General features: G+C 41.3%; 1 protein-coding gene across 1 annotated transcript in view; it reads left to right on the top strand.

Moving 5' to 3' along the window:
* PDZRN4 (PDZ domain containing ring finger 4) overlaps positions 1–21341 on the top strand; it is a 325432-nt gene that overhangs the window by 216696 nt on the left and 87395 nt on the right. The window contains exons 2-3 of the mRNA XM_069764758.1: positions 5614–5867; positions 6682–6784. Coding sequence (XP_069620859.1) covers positions 5614–5867; positions 6682–6784 — 357 coding nt within the window. The remainder of the gene's footprint in view (positions 1–5613; positions 5868–6681; positions 6785–21341) is intronic.

The following is a 21341-nucleotide window of genomic DNA, read 5'->3' as shown; positions in this document are numbered from 1 at the left end:
GCTTGCGTGAGCGTAAACCTGTGCACCATTTGGCGGTATTACCTGAGCTTAAACCTGAGTCTATACAGTGTGATAGGACCTTGACCAGAGTTGAATGGCAAGAACATAGACGTCTGAATGGTCTGTGTTTCTACTGTGGTGATTCCACTCATGCTATCTCTGATTGTCCTAAGCGCACTAAGCGGTTCGCTAGGTCTGCCACCATTGGTACTGTACAGTCAAAATTTCTTCTGTCCGTTACCATGATCTGCTCTTTGTCATCATATTCTGTCATGGCATTTGTGGATTCAGGCGCTGCCCTGAATTTGATGGACTTGGAATATGCTAAGCGTTGTGGGTTTTTCTTGGAGCCCTTGCAGTGTCCTATTCCATTGAGAGGAATTGATGCTACGCCTTTGGCCAAGAATAAGCCTCAATACTGGACCCAGCTGACCATGTGCATGGCTCCTGCACATCAGGAGGTTATTCGTTTTCTGGTGTTGCATAATCTGCATGATGTGGTCGTGTTGGGGTTGCCATGGCTACAAGCCCATAATCCAGTATTAGATTGTAAATCCATGTCGGTGTCCAGCTGGGGTTGTCAGGGGGTACATGGTGATGTTCCATTTCTGTCAATTTCGTCATCCACTCCTTCTGAGGTCCCAGAGTTCTTGTCTGATTACCGGGATATATTTGATGAGCCCAAGTCCAATACCCTACCTCCGCATAGGGATTGTGATTGTGCTATCAATTTGATTCCTGGTAGTAAATTCCCAAAAGGTCGATTGTTTAATTTGTCCGTGCCTGAGCACACCGCTATGCGCAGTTATGTGAAGGAATCCCTGGAGAAGGGGCATATTCGCCCGTCATCGTCGCCATTAGGAGCAGGGTTCTTTTTTGTAGCCAAGAAGGATGGTTCGCTGAGACCTTGTATAGATTACCGCCTTCTTAATAAGATCATGGTTAAATTTCAGTACCCCTTGCCATTGTTATCTGATCTGTTTGCTCGGATTAAGGGGGCTAGGTGGTTCACAAAGATAGATCTTCGTGGTGCGTATAATCTGGTGCGAATTAAGCAAGGTGATGAATGGAAAACTGCATTTAATACGCCCGAGGGTCATTTTGAGTATCTCGTGATGCCATTCGGACTTGCCAATGCTCCATCAGTGTTTCAGTCCTTTATGCATGACATCTTCCGAGAGTACCTGGATAAATTCCTGATTGTGTACTTGGATGACATTTTGATCTTCTCGGATGATTGGGAGTCTCATGTGAAGCAGGTCAGAACGGTTTTTCAGGTCCTGCGTGCCAATTCTTTGTTTGTGAAGGGATCAAAGTGTCTCTTTGGTGTGCAGAAGGTTTCATTTTTGGGGTTCATCTTTTCCCCTTCTACTATCGAGATGGATCCGGTTAACGTCCAAGCCATCCATGATTGGACTCAGCCGATATCTCTGAAAAGTCTGCAAAAGTTCCTGGGCTTTGCTAATTTTTATCGTCGCTTCATCTGCAATTTTTCTAGTATTGCTAAACCATTGACCGATTTGACCAAGAAGGGTGCTGATGTGGTCAATTGGTCTTCTGCTGCTGTGGAAGCTTTTCAAGAGTTGAAGCGTCGTTTTTCTTCTGCCCCTGTGTTGTGTCAACCAGATGTTTCTCTTCCGTTCCAGGTCGAGGTTGATGCTTCTGAGATTGGAGCAGGGGCTGTTTTGTCGCAGAGAGGTTCTGGTTGCTCAGTGATGAAACCATGCGCTTTCTTTTCCAGGAAGTTTTCGCCTGCTGAGCGTAATTATGATGTGGGCAACCGAGAGTTGCTGGCCATGAAGTGGGCATTCGAGGAGTGGCGTCATTGGCTTGAAGGAGCTAAGCATCGCGTGGTGGTATTGACTGATCATAAGAACTTGACTTATCTCGAGTCTGCCAAGCGCTTGAATCCTAGACAAGCTCGTTGGTCGTTGTTTTTTGCCCGTTTTGACTTTGTGATTTCGTACCTTCCGGGCTCTAAAAATGTGAAGGCGTATGCTCTGTCTAGGAGTTTTGTACCCGACTCTCCGGGTTTATCTGAGCCAGCGGGTATCCTCAAGGAAGGAGTAATTGTGTCTGCCATCTCCCCTGATTTGCGGTGGGTGCTGCAAAAATTTCAGGCTAATAAACCTGATCGTTGCCCAGCGGAGAAACTGTTTGTCCCTGATAGGTGGACGAATAGAGTTATCTCTGAACTTCATTGTTCGGTGTTGGCTGGTCTTCCTGGAATCTTTGGTACCAGAGAGTTAGTGGCTAGATCCTTTTGGTGGCCCTCTCTGTCGCGGGATGTGCGTGCTTTTGTGCAGTCCTGTGGGATTTGTGCTCGGGCTAAGCCCTTCTGTTCTTGTGCCAGTGGGTTGCTTTTGCCCTTGCCGGTCCCGAAGAGGCCTTGGACACATATATCTATGGATTTTATTTCTGACCTTCCCGTTTCTCAAAAGATGTCAGTCATTTGGGTGGTCTGTGATCGCTTTTCTAAGATGGTCCATCTGGTACCCTTGTCTAAATTGCCTTCCTCCTCTGATTTGGTGCCTTTGTTCTTCCAGCATGTGGTTCGTTTGCATGGCATTCCAGAGAATATTGTTTCTGACAGAGGTTCCCAGTTTGTTTCGAGGTTTTGGCGAGCCTTTTGTGGTAGGATGGGCATTGACTTGTCTTTTTCCTCGGCTTTCCATCCTCAGACTAATGGCCAGACCGAGCGAACCAATCAGACCTTGGAAACATATCTGAGGTGCTTTGTTTCTGCTGATCAGGATGACTGGGTGTCCTTTTTGCCTTTGGCTGAGTTCGCCCTTAATAATCGGGCCAGCTCGGCTACCTTGGTTTCACCGTTTTTCTGCAATTCTGGGTTCCATCCTCGTTTCTCTTCTGGACAGGTTGAGTCTTCGGACTGTCCTGGTGTGGATACTGTGGTGGACAGGTTGCAGCAGATTTGGACTCAGGTAGTGGACAATTTGACCTTGTCCCAGGAGAAGGCTCAACTTTTCGCTAATCGCAGACGCCGTGTGGGTCCCCGACTTCGTGTTGGGGATCTGGTTTGGTTATCTTCTCGTCATATTCCTATGAAGGTTTCCTCCCCTAAGTTTAAACCTCGTTTTATTGGTCCGTATAGGATTTCTGAGGTTCTTAATCCTGTGTCTTTTCGTCTGACCCTTCCAGATTCTTTTTCCATACATAACGTATTCCATAGGTCATTGTTGCGGAGATACGTGGCACCTATGGTTCCATCTGTTGAGCCTCCTGCCCCGGTTTTGGTGGAGGGGGAATTGGAGTATATTGTGGAGAAGATTTTGGATTCTCGTGTTTCAAGACGGAAACTCCAGTATCTGGTTAAATGGAAGGGTTATGCTCAGGAGGATAATTCCTGGGTTTTTGCCTCTGATGTCCATGCTCCCGATCTTGTTCGTGCCTTTCATGTGGCTCATCCTGGTCGGCCTGGGGGCTCTGGTGAGGGTTCGGTGACCCCTCCTCAAGGGGGGGTACTGTTGTGAATTCTGTGGCAGAGTTCACTCCTGTGGTCACAAGTGGTACTTCGCCTGATTCTCTCTGGGATCTTCCGTTTGTGGAGGAAAGTGGTACTGCAGCTTCTGAGTTTCCTCCCTCAGGTGATCTGATGAGCTCGTTAGCTTCTTCTCTACTTAACTCCACCTGATGCTTTGATCTATGCTTCCTGTCAATGTTTCAGTGTGGGACTTGTTTTTTCCCTGGATCATTCCTGTGGCCTGCTGCTCTGCAAAGCTAAGTTTTGCTTATGTTATTTTGTTGCTATTTTTCTGTCCAGCTTGTTTTATTGGGTTTTCTCGCCTGCTGGAAGCTCTGAGACGCAGAGGGAACACCTCCGTACCGTTAGTCGGTGCGGAGGGTCTTTTTGTCCCCTCTGCGTGGTTTTTAATAGGTTTTTGTGCTGACCGCAAAGTTATCTTCCCTATCCTCGTTCTGTTCAGCTAGTTGGGCCTCACTTTGCTAAATCTGTTTCATCTCTATGTTTGTGTTTTCATCTTACTCACAGTCATTATATGTGGGGGGCTGCCTTTTCCTTTGGGGAATTTCTCTGAGGCAAGGTAAGCTTATTTTTCTATCTTCAGGATTAGCTAGTTTCTCAGGCTGTGACGAGGCGCCTAGGTTCTGGTCAGGAGCGCTCCACAGCTACCTTTAGTGTGGTTTGATAGGCTTAGGGATTGCGGTCTGCAGAGTTCCCACGTCTCAGAGCTCGTTCTATTATTTTGGGTTATTGTCAGTTCACTGTATGTGCTCTGACCTCCATGTCCATTGTGATTCTGAATTGCCTTTCATAACACACAACCAGGATTTAAAAGTGACCAATACATCAGCCAGAAACTATTGGTACTGAGATGTGGTCTGTGGTCCCCACCCGCAGAACCACTCCATTATTGAGTGTGTCTTGATAATTGCCAATAATTTCCATCTGTTGTCTATTCCATTTGCACAACAGCATGTGAACTTGATTGTCAAACAGTGCTGCTTCCTAAGTGGACAGTTTGATTTCACAGAAGTTTGCTTACTTGACGTTATATTCTGTTGTCTAAGAGTTCCCTTTATTTTTTGAGCAGAGTGTACATATATATGTATATATATATATATATATATATATATATATATATATATATATATTCCACACAAGTGTAACAAATAAAGAGAGTAAAATATATATATGCAGCCAGAATAAATGAATAGTAAAGTAATACAGGCACAGTGAGTAATAATGGCAAACAATAGAGCGACAAGAAAAACAAGTGAGTGAATGGCTAAATACCAGGGAGAACAATAATGACGGAAGCTGAAAGTCCCCACGTGCATCACTGTTACATAGCAGGTTTGTCAGGGGTAGTCCGTCTGTGTTGGATGGGAAGTATATATAGTAGAGGTAATCTTAGTTAGTACAAGTAGGCATGCTCCTCTGGGAAATTAAATATGTGTTGCTTTTATCCTAAGTCATATGGCATAAGTTGATATTGACTTTTAGGATTGCTACTTCCAATATGTGGCACTAGAGTTCCAGTCCTCTTTCTATCTGAAGAGGAAATTTGCATATTTCATTTTCCAGAGGAGCATGCATGTTATGCCAGGCCTGACTTATCACTCTCCACAAGGAGAAACACTTACCCCTTAGATCCCAGTCTGAAGCATCTCACCTTGCCAAATCAGATCTCATACTTTGCATTGATGAGGGGCAATACCCTAAAACACAGTGTCTGCAAATTGAGATTCCTGCTTGGCTTTTAGCCTAAGTCATATGGCAAGGCTCGTTAAAGGGTCAATATTAACTTTTAGGATTGCTACTTCCAATTGGTGGCACTAGAAGTCTAGTCCTTCTTCTCTCTGAACAGGCAATTTGCATATTTAATTTCCCAGATGAGCATGCATGGCCTATAAATCTCTTCACACTGACATGCTAGACCCGGTTTGTCACTTTCCACAAGTAGAAATGTATCCCTTAGATCTAAGTTTGGTAAATTACAGAATTATAAATGATCAAAATGGGTTTCTAGGTAGAAAATTATTAACAAAAATTTGCATTATTGTAATTGTGTAACTAAATATTCCTGTGTTTATAAAACATATTGAACCCTAATGCTTTTTGCTTTTAAATAGGTTAATGGGAAGGACTTATTAAAAGCAACTCATGACGAAGCAGTTGAAGCCTTTCGTAATGCTAAAGATCCAATAGTTGTTCAAGTATTAAGACGAACACCAGTTAACAGAACACCTGGAAGTTCGCAGGAGGTGCAGCTTGTGAATGTGAGCACTCAAACAGACATCACATTCGAGCATATCATGGCTCTTGCCAAACTCAGACCAACCACTCCACCAGTTCCTGACATTTGCCCCTTTCTTCTATCTGACAGGTATGTCGTTTTTCAATATCATTCTCATGTTATTTAGATCTAGTTTAAATTTTTAGGAAATAGCATAAAGTTATCACAAAAAAGTCAACATTTTCATACTTAGTGCCCAACAGTCAGGCAAAACCACACAATACAGCCAACATCTTGGCTCCAGCTGCACTTAAGAGCCATGCTTTATTTCATGCAGCTTTTTCCTTCAAAAGAATCATGCGGGAAGCCTTACAACACATCTAATATTTCTAAAATGTATCTAAAAAATGAAAAAGACAGTATTCTTTTCCCTAATCAATCTTTGCCTCCTGGACACCATGTAGAGATTAGACAGATAATACCAACTTGTAAGTGAATTAAGAAACCAAGCAGCACATCAAGCCATTCACTGAAATTCATTGTTAGAAAAAGTATTTTCCATTTATTCCAAAGTGTACTTCTGTATTTATTGAAGTGATTGTGTCCACATTTTCCAGAATATCAAATGTGGACATGGCTTCATTAGCAGACAGGCTGAATTTCAAAAAGACAGATTGGAATCCAGCAGCTGCGGAACATTGCCAGCCCTTTGTTATGAATGTACTGCTGTATTTCTTTTGATTTGGTGCACAGATCATTGCCTGGAATCCAATTTAAGCTATGAAAATGACTACTCTAAGCGTGCAGTAAATGAAAAGAAACATATCTTTTTGTTCAGTGTTTCTTTAGATTAGCAACCCATCCTAACCTCTTGAAACGAGAAAGCTGCGGATAAGTTTGTCATATTTTAATTAAAAAGAACATTGTCTCATCTGGCCTTCTTACACCAATTTTTTCCCTATAGCTGCCATTCTCTTCATCCAATAGAGCATGAATTTTATGAAGGTAATGAGTATCTTTCCAGTCTACCTGCTGATGGAGACAGAATGGAAGACTTTGAGTATGAGGTGAGATTATTTTTCATATCGGCTGAGAGTTTATGGTTTTCTCCCAGCATAATCAAACTCATTTATTATTATGTTTACAGGTATTATTTACAGTGATTAATGACTAGTATACCCGTTTGTGCCAGTTTTGTATGAGTACGTGGTGTGAAAATAAAAACTTATTTTTGCTTTCTAATGCGGAGATAAAACTGCTTTTAGTCGGTACTCATAGCTGCTAATGCTGTGTAGTAGTTAGATAGAGTATCTGCCACCAATTCTGAAATGTCTACTTTTAGGAAATACTAGTGCTCATCTGGAATATATTCTGTGTTGTGCTTCTCTTCTATTATCACTCCTGGAGATTTCTTAATACATTTTAGAACTAATGACATTGGATCAGTACAATATATACTGGAGAGACTATAAACATTATGGCGTAGTGAGCAGAGTTCAAAGAACAAAACTAACAAAGCAAATTATGTAAAAGCGGAATTTAATTTCCTACAAATCAGATGGAATTTAAATTAACTTTTTAAGGGTTAAAAGGGAGTTTCTCAACCTTTAACGTTCAAAAAATAGGATTCAGATGGCCCTAAGATTTAGAGGAGGTGCAACTTGACTACTGCCAACATAAGTCTTCCTGCCCATGCCAAGAGTTTGATGCCATTTTTTCTCTGAGCTAAAGTCATGCATAATTGCATAATCTGACTCTGGATGCTGACCTGAGAGAAGAAGAAAAGTAGCTTGGCAAACTTAGCAACTCATGCTATTATATAATTTTTCCAAAAATACATTTAGGTGAAAAACATCATTTTACAGTCCACGTTAAAGCCAGCCTTTTAGAGAAGACAAGAGGACAACTGATAATTCTCACAATTGCTCTGTGAGGGTTAAAGAGTTGATCCAATATTCTCAAGCAGGAGCGCACTGCTCCCGAGCCTCCTGAATTCTTTGTTGCACAGTGGTATTCCTACCTTAGGTACATCTCCACCCTGCATCTTTGGTGTGCCGCTAGCCTAATCTATGCTTCCCCGATGCCTTTATAGGAGTCAGCCTTGCCTCTGCCAGATCAGTACAGAAGCTGGATAGAGATGACCAATGAAAGGAGATAGCTGTGCACTCCAGTGACTCCAGCTACCCTCAGAATAGTGCTTAGGGCTCACACTCACTTGCGCGAGACTCGGATGAGTCTCGCGTGGCAATACCCAGCACTGCACCTGGCACAGAGGAGCGGAGTGTGCGGCTGCATATATCTCTATGCGGCCGCATGCTCCGATCTGAGTGCCAGCAGCAGCGCCAGGTATTGTTGTGCGAGACTCATCCGAGTCTCGCGCAAGTGAGTATGAGCCCTAGCAATCTCAGTAGGAAAGAGCTGTTTATATTTTTGACACCCACTCCTAGACAAAAGTAGTTGTTGGTATCCTTGGCAATGAGCTGCAAAAAATAAAGGAGGAAATATATTATATTACAAGACATTTTTTGATAAGTTGCTTGTTTTTATACTCATTAGTAAAACATACCTGACTAAAAAGATGGGAATAAACCTTCAAAATTTTGGACAACATCGTGGTAAAGGTTTAAACATTTCCCATGTCCAACATTTAGTAGAACAGTGTGTTGTACGTACTCTCTGACAAGAGATTCTATTTGAGAAGTCATGACCCAATTTTTTTTAGCAGGTCTAGCGGTGCACAAAGATTGAAAACAGGAAACAGAGTATCATTGTTGCTTTGTAGCACTGGGGTCGTGTTCAAACCCCACTAAGGTCAACATCTGCAAGGTGTTTGTATGTCTGTATTTGTGTGGGTTTCCTCCCACACTCCAAAGACATACTGATAGGGAATTTAGATTGTGAACTCCAGTGGTGTCAGTGATGACAATATCTGTAAAGTGCTGTGAAATATGATCGTGCTTTATAAGTGAGCATAATTAATAAAATAATAAAAATGGAACACATCAAATTATCTATTCCACAAATATAAACATTTAGTCAGTTTAAATATCCTTAATATAAATGTCTCATCAGAAAATTACCTTTTATTTAAATTAGCATGCATTTTTTTAAATTTGTGTTTTTTTTATCTCATGATATGTATTAAAAAAATAAAATGAGAAATCTTGTAATGTTAACACTGGAAACTCGGGCTCTTTTTGCCTTGTGCTTCCTATACTTTCAGCAACTGTTTTCAGCAGCCTCCTTACCATTATAAAAAATATTTAGAACTGAGAGTCCTCAATGGTTGACACTTTTTAATGGCTAACTGAAAAGATGGTAACAAATTGCAGCTTTCAAGACTATTCAGGTCTCTTCATCAGGCACAGAATAATGCAAAATCTGAAGAATCACATATTTATACACAACGGGACACAGGAATAATGCAATAGAAAAGATAGGACGTGAAGCAGAACTATCATTATGGGAAAACTGTTCCAATATTTATGGCCACAAGTATTTATCCCTCTCTCATACTGATAGTTCTTCTTCATGTCATTTGATGCTCAAACCTTAATATATTGCAATCTACTGGCTAACCCGGCACAATTATATATATATGTATATATCTATATCTATCTATCTATCTATCTATCTATCTATCTATCTATCTATCTATCTATCTATCTATATCTATATCTATATCTATATCTATATCTAGTATAGAAAAAAATTAGAACAGCATCATATTACCAAACTTGTGGTGCAAAGCTCTCCAAACCAATACTCCAATGGCTCCAATAATATGCAAAAAAAAGGAAAACAGCACACAAAAAAATAATAGAAAAAGTGGGCTTTAATGCCTGGACGGCGTGGCAACGTTTCGGATTTCCAATCCTTTTTCAAGGCTTGAAAAAGGATTGAAAATCCGAAACGTTGCCACGCCGTCCAGGCATTAAAGCCCACTTTTTCTATTATTTTTTTGTGTGCTGTTTTCCTTTTTTTTTGCATATATCTATATATATATATTTATATATTTTTTATATATATATATATATATATATATATGTACATATATATATAAATATATATATATAATTGACAGGAAACTCCTATTTTCATAGCTGAAAATACAGTATCATCCATTCACAATAGGCAATGTTATAGCTCCCCCTGCTCCTTCCTTCATAAAGACTTTTTAGCCTTGAGTGTCTAATTGTCTAAGGCAGTCAAGATGCTTCACAGAAGTTTAAAATTTTGAGCTGTGAAATTTTTTTCCTATAAAAATGTTTTTTTCTAGCCCCAAATGGTACATTTCATAAGAGTGGCAGAATAAATTGCACCATACAATTTGTTGTGAAAATTCTCCTGAGTATGCTGTTATGTTGAGGAAAACTACGGTTTGGGCGTACAGAAGGGTTCGGAAGGGAAGGAGCGCAATTTGACTTTTTGAATGCAAAACGTGCTGGAATAATTAGCTGACGCTATGTCATGTTTGGAGAGCCCTTCATTTATGTATTTATTTTACGTACTTATAAAGTGCCATTATTAATTCCACAGCGCTTTACAAACATTATCGGCACGGTTACATTTGGAGTTGACAATCTGAATGCCCTATCAGTATGTCATTGAAATGTGGAAAAAAGTGTAGTACCTGGAGGAAACACACGCAAACTCGGAGAGAACATACAAACTCCTTCCATATGTTTTTTGGTTGGATTTGAACTCTGGACCCCAGTCATGCAAGGCTGCAGAGCTAACCACTGAGTCACCATGCTGCCCTGCTCATGTGCCTAAACAGGGGAAACTCCCCACAAGTGACACCATTTTGAAAACTATACCCCCTCAGTGAACTTATCTAGATGTGTGGTGAGCACCTTGAACCTCGAGGTGCTTCACAGCAGTTTATGCACATAGAGGAGCTGCGGAGACACCATCACATGTTTCTCAACGCAGGCAGTGAATAGCCAGGTCTTTCCCCGGGAAGGAACAACCAAGGGAAGGGCAGCATCCAATAAAGGAAAACATCCAATAAAGGAAAACCACCTATGCCAAGCATGGTATCCATCCACAGACAGCTGTTTCGGGGGTTTTGCCCCTCATCAGTGTGGAGTAGGAAACTGGCTATCAGGAGAAGTGCCTAGTAGAAAGTCTATAAAGGCACGGATGATTAACCTTGAGGAGACCAAAACATCCAACACCGCGGAGACACTATCACGTGTTTCTCAATGCAGTGATCCAGAACACTGCCCCCAAATATGCAAATGCACTTAGCGGAGCTGCGGAGACACCATCACATGTTTCTCAACGCAGGCAGTGAATAGCCAGGCCTTTCCCCGGGAAGGAACAACCAAGGGAAGGGCAGCATCCAATAAAGGAAAACATCCAATAAAGGAAAACCACCTATGCCAAGCATGGTATCCATCCACAGACAGCTGTTTCAGGGTTTTTGCCCCTCATCAGTGTGGATTAGGAAACTGGCTATCAGGAGCAGCAGTTTATAGCAGAGAGCAGTGAAATTAAAAAAAAACACATTTTTCCACAAAAATGTTTTTTAGCACCAAATTTTGCATTTTCATAAAGGTTACAGGAGAAATTAGAGCTGTATGGCAGCTTGTTTTTTGCAGGACGAGATGACATTTTCAGAGATACAATGTTTAATAACGTTAATCTTTTTATCGTGTTTTATTCCACTTTTTTGGCTGTACGATGATAAAGCATAGTTTTTGCCTCAATTTTTTTCTTACAGTGTTCACTAGAGGACAGTTTTATAGGTCGGGTGCTTCCAGACATGACAATTCCCAATATGTGTACATTTTTTTTCTATAAATATTTATATAAGGGTTCAATGTATACGGTATACATTTTTTTATTATAATTTTACGATTTCTTTTTTAAATATTTTTATATTTTTTGTCACTTTTTTTACTTTGTCCCACTATTGGTTTTTCACTTTTTCAGCAGTATTTCCTATAAAATTCACCTCTGTCAAAACTCACTTATCTAGAATCAACTCAGAGACTAAATCCTTGACAAAGACTGGCTTTATTCTTTTTTAGGTTTGCCTTTGTGGTGACATTCAAAAATGGCACTGAAAGTATTAAAGCCAATGCTTTCTCAAAAGTTTATGTCTATTGCCTTGGACCCATCCTGCTATGCTTTTCTAGTCCATTCCTATTCCTACATGTCATTGAACCTCCCTCTCCATGGATTTCGTTACTAACTTGTCAACCTCCAAAAAACATAGTTGTTTTTTGGGAGATGGTTGAAACATTGAGCAAAGTGTCACTTTGTCTGTCTAAGTTACCTAACTCCTAAACCTTGAGGAAATTATTAATCAAATAGATCGAATGTTTGCATGGTATTCTTGAAAGTATTATTTACAACTTAGCAAATCAGCTTATTTAACCCCTTGGTGACTAAGCCAATTTTATACTGTACCTAATGACCAGGCGAATTTTTACAATTCTGACCACTTTCACTTTATGAAGTTATAGCTCTGGAAGGCGTCAACGGATCCCACTGATTCTGAGAATGTTTTTATGTTTTTTTGTGACATATTGTATTTCATGATAGTGGTAAAATTTATTCAATATGACTTGCGTTCATTTATTGAATTTTGTCAAAAATTTTGAAAAATTTGCAATTTTCAAACTTTTTATTTCTGTGCCCTTAAATCAGAGAGTCATATCTCACAAAGTAGTTAATAAATAACATTTCCCACATGTCTACTTTAGATCAGCACAATTTTCGTAACTTTTTTCCAGGACATTTTAAGGGTTAAAAGTTGACCAGCAATTTCTCATTTTTCCACCAAAATTTGCAAAACCATTTTTTTAGTGATCACCTCACATTTGAAGTGAGTTTGGGGGGCAATATAACAGAAAATACCCAAATTGACACCATTCTAAAAACTGCACCCCTCAAGGTACTCAAAACCACATTCAAGCAGTTTATTAAAGGGACTCTGTCACCTGAATTTGGAGGGAACAATTTTCAGCCATAGAGGCGGGGTTTTCGGGTGTTTGATTCACCCTTTCCTTACCCGCCTTGTGCAGGCATGTACTACGGAGGACAGAGAATGAACTTCAATCCAATATTGCAGCCAGCATGCAGCCAGCGGGTAAGGAAAGGGTGAATCAAACACCCAAAAACCCCGCCTCTATGGCTGAAAATTGTTCCCTCCAAATTCAGGTGACAGAGTCCCTTTAACCCTTCAGATGCTTCACGAGAACTAAAGCAATGTGGAAGAAAAAATGGTACTTTTTCACAAAAATTTTTTTACTTTGGAACAAAGCATTTTTATTTACACAAGGGTATCAGGAGAAAATGGACCACAAAAAGCCACTGTTTGGGCATTTGGCAGGGCTCAGCAGGGAGAGTGCAAAATTGGCTGTAATCAATGGCGGGTACCATGTCGTATTTGGAGCCCCCTGATTTACCTAAACAGCGGAGCCCTCCAATTTTAATTCCAACCCTAGCACAACCCTAAACCCCAACCCTAACCCCAACACCACATTAACCCCAGCACCACAACCCTAACCCCAACACAACACTAGTCCCAACCCTAAATCTAGCCCCAACCCTAACCTTAGCCCAACCCTAACCCTAGCTCTCACCCTAGCCCCAACCCAAACCCTAGCCAAACCCAAACCCTAACTCTAACCCGAACCCTAAACCTAGCCCCAACCCTAACCCTAGCCCAATCCTAGCCAACCCTAATCCTAGCTCTAACCCTAGCCGCAACCCTAACCCCAGCCCAACCCTAACCCTAGCTCTAATCCCAACCCCAACCCTTGCCCCAACCCTAACCCTAGCTATAACCTAAACCATAACACTAAACCTAGCTCCAACCCTAACCCTAATGTTAAAATTCCTTTTTTTATTTTATTATTTTTACCTAACGAGGAGATAAAGGGGGTTTGATTACTATTTTTTTATTTTGATCAATGTGATAGGGTCTATCACAGTGATAAAAGTGAACCAATAGGCAAAATCTCCTATTGTTGTCGAGTGCCTGCTGGCAGATCTCAGCGGGCGCACTGAGTATGCACCCAACATTTTCTTCCCTGAAGAGGATGCTGAGGGCTGGGGGACAGAGCCGGATTGACCGGGGCATACCAGAGGGGACTCCATGTCTCTCTCCTCTGGTATGCTAGATCATATCAGAGGAGAGAGAAACAAGTGGGAAATCGGACTTTTTTTTGCGGTCGACGTTATTTGGTGAATAACGCTGATCGCAGCAATGAGCACTCTAAAAACTGACCCAAATCATGTTCGCTGGGGTCTCAGCTAACCTGATAGCTGAGACTACAGAATCTTTCCAATGCTGGGGGGCATTATAACCTTTTTTCTCAGCGCTGTTAAAAAGCGGCGATGAGAAATACAGTAAAGGTACCGTCACACTAAGCGACGCTGCAGCGATACCGACAACGATCCGGATCGCTGCAGCGTCGCTGTTTGGTCGCTGGAGAGCTGGTACACAGACAGCTCTCCAGCGACCAACGATGCCGGTAACCAGAATAAACATCGGGTTACTAAGCGCAGGGCGGCGCTTAGTAACCCGATGTTTACCCTGGTTACCATCGTTAAAGTAAAAAAAACAACCACTACATACTTACCTACTGCTGTCTGTCCCCGGCGCTGTGCTTCTCTGCACTGACTGTGAGCACAGCGGCCGGAAAGCAGAGCAGTGACGTCACCGCTGTGCTTTCCGGCTGCCCGGCACTCACAGCCAGAGCAGAGAAGCAGAGCGCCAGGGACAGTCAGCGGTAGGTAAGTATGTAGTGGTTGTTTTTTTTACTTTAACGATGGTAACCAGGGTAAACATCGGGTTACTAAGCACCGCCCTGCGCTTAGTAACCCGATGTTTACCCTGGTTACCAGCGAAGACATCGCTGAATCGGCGTCACACACGCCGATTCAGCGATGTCAGCGGGAGATCCAGCGACGAAACAAAGTTCTGGACTTTCTGCCCCGACCAGCGATATCACAGCAGGGGCCTGATCGCTGCTGCCTGTCACACTGGACGATATCGCTAGCCAGGACGCTGCAACGTCACGGATCGCTAGCGATATCGTCTAGTGCGACGGTACCTTAAGTATTGTTAACTGCTACTATTAAAAGGCATATCAGGGTAATTAAGGGGTTAAAAAATATGTAATAATATTCTGTTAATGGACCGATATGGAATTGTCCCTTTCATCTGTTTACCACTAAGAAACCAATGATCAGACTGAACATGCTAGTCAGGCACTGAAGCAATATCTTTGGTGTTATGTCTTTTATCATTAGGCTAACTAGGTGGAACTTCTTACTTTACCTCAGGGGTGGGGAATCTTTTTTCTGCCAAGGGCTGTTAGGTGTCGAGTTCCCGGGGGAATCTCGAACCACCTCCGCTGCGGTCTCAAGCCGCAGTGGAGTCTGCTCAGCAGAGATGTCAGTCCCAGCATCTGGCTCAGGCAGATACTGTGCGCTTGGTTACTGCAGATCTTCCAGGCTCAGCCATTGTAACCAGCACTGATCAGTGGTGAGCAGATGCTCCTGGGACTAAAGGTACCTTCACACTGAGCAACTTTACAATGAGAATGACAACGATCCGTGACGTTGCATCATCCTGGATAGCGATCTCGTTGTGTTTGACATGCAGCAGCGATCAGGATCCCGCTGTGACATCGCTGGTCGTAGCTAGAAGTCCAGAACTTTATTTGGTAGTCAGGCCGGCGTGATTCGTCATGTTTGACAGCAAAAGCGATGATGCCAGCAATGTTTTTACATGGAGCTAACAACCAGTGAGAACGATAAGTACGTCACTGGATCGCTCCTGCATCGTTCTGGTGTTGCCGTGTTTGACGTCTCTATAGCGACCTAAACAGCGACGCTGCAGCGATCGGCTCGTTGTCTATATCACTGCAGCGTCTCTTAATGTGACGGTACCTTAAGTCCTGCTTTTCCTCTACTGAGCATGCCCAAGGGACAACCTGTCATTGGAGGTCGGGGGTCACGTGCTCAGGTCCTGTAGCAGCTCCTATTGGACCACTAGGAAGGTCCCGGAGAGCTTCCTCTATAAAAGGTTTAACGGCCATGCGCTAGTATAAATCAGAAATTGTGTGTGAGGATGCATGCCTGTTCTGGTGAAAGCTCCGAATCATTCCCATCCCTAAAGTTGATGAATGTTCGCAAATGTTGGAGCTGCCTAACGCCAGATAGTGCCATCCAGCACCAGGCACAAACTATACTGCATCTAACCAGCAGTGACTGCCAGTGCGGTGCTGTACGCTCTCTGTGCGGCTATCTCCAGTTTCTCCTGACAAACTGTCAGTGTAGGGTGGGAACTCTCGCTTGATCCCAGCATCTGTCTCAGGGCGTCCTCAGGTGCGGGCTCAAAAGCCACTGAGGGTCAGAGCGGGATCAATCACCAGCATAGTGAAGGTGAATTGCAGGGATCCCACTAGTATCCATTTGCTGCACCCTGTGACTGCTAACAGGGCACAGCGTTATCTTTATTCCCTGCGACTCTGTGAAGCAACGGAGTTCGCTCCTATACAGACCGGGTGACGAAACCCGTGTCTATTCTGGCGTAGTACCGCCATTATCTTGCAGCAGGTTCCACTCCTGCACGGTGGAACCCGGGCTGTGAACACACCTTTACTACTGTATCATTATATTTACTCGGAGCATTCCGCCAGCCATAACAAGGGCCATTTGGAATATTATAATAACATTTGGGGGCTGTATAAAATTATTAACTTAAACATTAGTCAACTATATTTATTCAAATATTAAAACAGCTCCCACCTAATGATGGCTGTAATGACTTCTCTTTGGTGAGGCATGTGACGTTGGGAGGTATTGATGATGTTGCTGCTTGCTACTGGTTTTCTAAGTTTGCATCAGTCAGTCTTGAGCTATGTCTACATTTTGCAATGGAAAATTTTGAAAAGAACTTCCCCCAGGAATAAGCATGTATGTGCCCCCAGCAATGCCCTTTATCTAATATGTATGCGTCACCCCTCAATGACCATCTCATGTAACATCACATAAGAGGTGGATGTGGCAATAGGTTACATGAGATGGGCATAGAGGGCGGCACACACAAACACTACTCACCATGAAAAAATGTATGTGCCATACAGTGCCCTTCTCATGTTACATGGCACTACATCCAACCCTCATTATGTGATATAAAAGGTGGATGAATTTGCCGCTCTGTACCCATTCACTGTAGGATTTCGGCAATCCACCTCCTCTATATGTAATGTTACACGAGGGGGACATTTAGGGTGGCACGTAGATTGAGAGAGATGGCTGCAGGTGCCTCCCCTAGTGCCCATCTCATTGCAGGATAAACCTATCATTGTGTAACCACTGCTCAGAATATCTGCTGGTGAAAGGACACAGGGCAGATATGACTGAACTTAGCTGTTCATGTAATGTGACACTGTTGATATGCATTAAGTAGGTGCAGAAAAATATAAAACATCTGATGCATCATGTTACATAGACTGTTATTGCTTAGTTATTTTTTGTAGCTATAGTGCTGGCATACCCGGGGGAGTATTAACTCTGCTATGAATGGAGAGCCCTCCTCTCTGCAAAAACATCACCAAACAGGGAACACAAATTTTCTTGATAATATGCCAATTTAACCACCCCAAAATTAATTACGATAACAATTTCAACAAAAATTGTTGATTTCGTGAAAGAATTACAGAATTCCAAAAAATGTTATTTGATAATTTGCATCACTTTTGCCATTTTTGCTTTCCCCTACGTAGTAGCTTAATCTTGTGTATGGTACTACTGGGGAAAGTCATTCCAGAAGCAAGCATGATAAAATTTATTTTCACCAAAAATTAAAAAGAAAATGAGAATTATGAGATATATTGAAAATTTGATACTCAGGAAATGATGCTTCTTTTCGGGGAAAATTTAGAATTGTGTGCACAAAAATGGCTTGGTATCTACCACTGAGGCTGAGTGCAAGTTATTAATTTTCAAAAGTGAAATCATTTTAGGCTCTTTGGCACTGATTATGGAGAACTTGGACATAAGGGAGTTCGGTTTCCAAACAAACTACTTGACACATTTCATGGGCGCAGAAAGTGAATTGATGGTGCAATCGAGATAAAGGAGTAAGAATATGGTAAATGTACATGAGGATAATGATGAAGGGACTAATTACAATGGCAAGGCAATAATGGTTACCAGAGAAACAATTACAATGAGGAGGACAGTTTGAGCAATGCTTATCTTGCTGGTCAGTTTGTTTTCCTCACATTAACACTTGATTAGGGTTGAGCGACTTTTCATTTTTTGAGGTCGAGTCGGGTTTCACGAAACCCGACTTTCTCAAAAGTCGGGTCGAGTGAAATCGGCCGATCTTATTGAAAAGTCGATGTCGGGTATCGGCCAAAACACGAAACCCAATGCAAGTCAATGGCAATTTTTTTTTTTATATTTACTTCAGCGTGATATAGCAGAAAAGCCGGTAATTCAATTTTCATTTCTCCTGCCTAAACCCGACATGATATGAGACATGGCTTACATACAGTAAACCATGTCATATCCCCCTTTTTTTTAGCATATTACACACTACTAATGTTAGTAGTGTGTATGTGCAAAATTTCGACGCTCTAGCTATTAAATTTAAGGGTTAAATCGCGGAAAAAATTGGTGTGGGCTCCCACGCAATTTTCTCTGCCAGAGTGGTAAAGCCAGTGACTGAGGGCAGATATTAATAGCCTGGAGAGGGTCCACGGTTATTGGCCCCCCCGGCTAAAAACATCTGCCCCCAGCCACCCCAGAAAAGGCACTGTAAGATGTGCCTATTCTGGCACTTGGCCACTCTCTTCCCATTCCCGTGTAGCGGTGGTATATGGGGTAATGAAGGGTTAATGTCACCTTGCTATTGTAAGGTGACATTAAGCCAGATTAATAATGGAGAGGCATCAATTCTGACACCTATCCATTATTAATCCAATTGTATGAAAGGGTTAAAAAAACACACACACATTATTAAAAAGTATTTTAATGAAATAAACACACAGGTTGTTTTAATATTTTATTGCTCTCTCAATCCACCTGAAGACCCTCACTCTGTAACAAAGGAAAAATAAAAAAACAACAATATACATACCTTCCGTTGATCTGTAACGTCCCACGATGTAAATCCATTTGAAGGGGTTAAAATATTTTACAGGCAGGAGCTCTGCTATAATGCAGCTGTGCTCATGCCTGTAAAACCCCGGGGAATGAAGGTAATGTAGGTCAATGACCTATAGTTATCTTCAGTCGCGGTGAAGCGCCCTCTGCTGGATGTCCTCATATGAACTCGAGCCTGGGAGCTTTCCAGGAAAGTTCCCACGCCAATTTTTTCCGCGATTTAACCCTTAAATTTAATAGCTACAGCGTCCAAATTTTGCACATACACACTACTATCATTAGTAGTGTGGAATATGCCAAAAAAAATGGGGATATGACATGGTTTACTGTATGTAAGCCATGTCTCATATCATGTCGGGTATAGGAAGGAGAAATGAAAAGCCGACACTTGAATTACCGGCTTTTCAACATTATCGCGCTGAAGTAAATATAAATATATATATATATATATATATATGTGTCTCTATGACATATATATATATATATATATATATATATATATATAAACGAAACCCGACTTTGGGAAAAAAGATCGCCGACCGCCGACCTGATCCCACAGTGGGATCAGGTCGGGTTTCACGAAACCCGACTTTGCCAAAAGTCGGCGACTTTTGAAATTGGCCGATCTGTTTCGCTCAATCCTACACTTCATGCCTTTACATGTGCTTTTTCTGGGAAATCTGCACAATTTGGCAAATTCTAATTTTGCCAGATCTTGTCATCTCTAGCTTTTATTATTCCTTCTGCAGTAAACTCACTATATTGCTGTCTCTCAAGTTGGTGAAATTTGTCCATCTAGAGCATTTAAATAAGAGGATCAGGGCTCAAATCGCTAATACATTATGCATGTATCTATCAATTTTACTGTATTGCCCCTGGAATGGAGAATATTTGGAAATGCAAATTTTAGATTACATCTATAATTTTGCTGGGTGGATGTTAGGGAATCTTGCAGTAGTCTCATACTAGTATGTACAGGAATTATGTCAGTTAAAGTACAATTAAAACAACAAAGATTTTGACAACTGTGCTATATAAAATCCTCAATTTATCTGTTTGACAGAAAATACTAACACTTTCCCCCTTTGGAGAAAGAAAACCATCTGATATTCCAATATTGGATCAGATTGAAAAATAATACTTGTTCCAGTCCTCTGGTCTGAGCATTATCTTCATCGAGCACATGGAATTGATAAACACGAATGTCTTTTTACTGCACCGCCACCCATATCTATTTAGTTGAATCTGACATCAATTCTGATTTGTCCCCCCTCTTTTCTTTTCAAAAAGTCATGCCATTCTCAGCCTGTCATTGCTGATAAGTGAGAAGACATGAGGGAATCCAATTTCATTTGTGATTGCAAAGCTTTCGACAAATTGATCGTGTTTACCGTCTCGCAACCCTGTTTGAGCCTTGTTTATTTCTATTTCGCTTAACACAAACTCTATATTTGTTTACCTGTATGACTACAATGCTAAGAGCACTCCATGGCTCTATGAAGCAAATTACAAGATTGAAGTGTATCCAATGCAGGAATACACAATTTTTACATTTCAACTAATTTTTATCACTGTAATTATTTCTCTTGAAATATCAGCAAGTTGACATATGGACTGGTAAGTAGTGAGCTAAGTTTGGTTCAGATGAACAGTGGTTGCTCATGGTATTGCAGCCAGAATGCATATTCAAAAGTGTCTATACAGTTGAACTTTTAATAACTTTCTTTATGGACTGTTTCTTAACCCCTTCATGACCCGGGGTATTTTCGTTTTTTCGGTTTTGTTTTTCGCTCCCCTCTTTCCCAGAGCCATAAATTTTTTATTTTTCCGTCAATATGGCCATGTGAATGCTTATTTTTTGCATGATGAGCTGTATTTTTGAACAACATCATTGGTTTTAGCATGTCATGTACTAGAAGAAGAGAAAATAATTCCATGTGTGGTGAAATTGCAAAAAAAAGGGCAATCCCACAAATGTTTTTTGTTTGTTTTTGCTAGGTTCACTAAATGCTAAAACTGATCTGCCATTATGATTCTTCAGGTCATTACGAGTTCACAGACACCAAATATGTCTAAGTTATTTTTTATTTAAGTGGTGAAAAAAAATTCCAAACTTAAATAAAATAAAAAAAAATAATAAAATATAAAATAAAAATTGCGCCATTTTCTGATACCCATAGTGTCTCCATTTTTTGTGATCTGGGGTCGGGTGAGGGCTTATTTTTTGCTTGCTGAGCTGACATTTTTAATGATACCATTTTAGTGCAGATACATTCTTTTGATCTCCCGTTATTGCATTTTAATGCAATGTCACATCAACAAAAAAAACGTAATTCTGGCATTTTTAATTTTTTTCTCACTACGCTGTTCAATCAGGTTAATCTTTTTTTTTATAGATTGGGCGATTCTGAATGCAGCGATACCAAATATGTGTATGTTTGAGTTTTTTTATTGTTTTATTTTGAATGGGGCGAAAGGGAG

The sequence above is a fragment of the Ranitomeya imitator genome, chromosome 4 (assembly GCF_032444005.1).
Source record: "Ranitomeya imitator isolate aRanImi1 chromosome 4, aRanImi1.pri, whole genome shotgun sequence".
Lineage (NCBI taxonomy): Eukaryota > Metazoa > Chordata > Amphibia > Anura > Dendrobatidae > Ranitomeya > Ranitomeya imitator.
The sequence above is the reverse complement of the archived record's forward strand: the minus strand, read 5'-3'. Positions and strand labels throughout refer to the sequence as shown.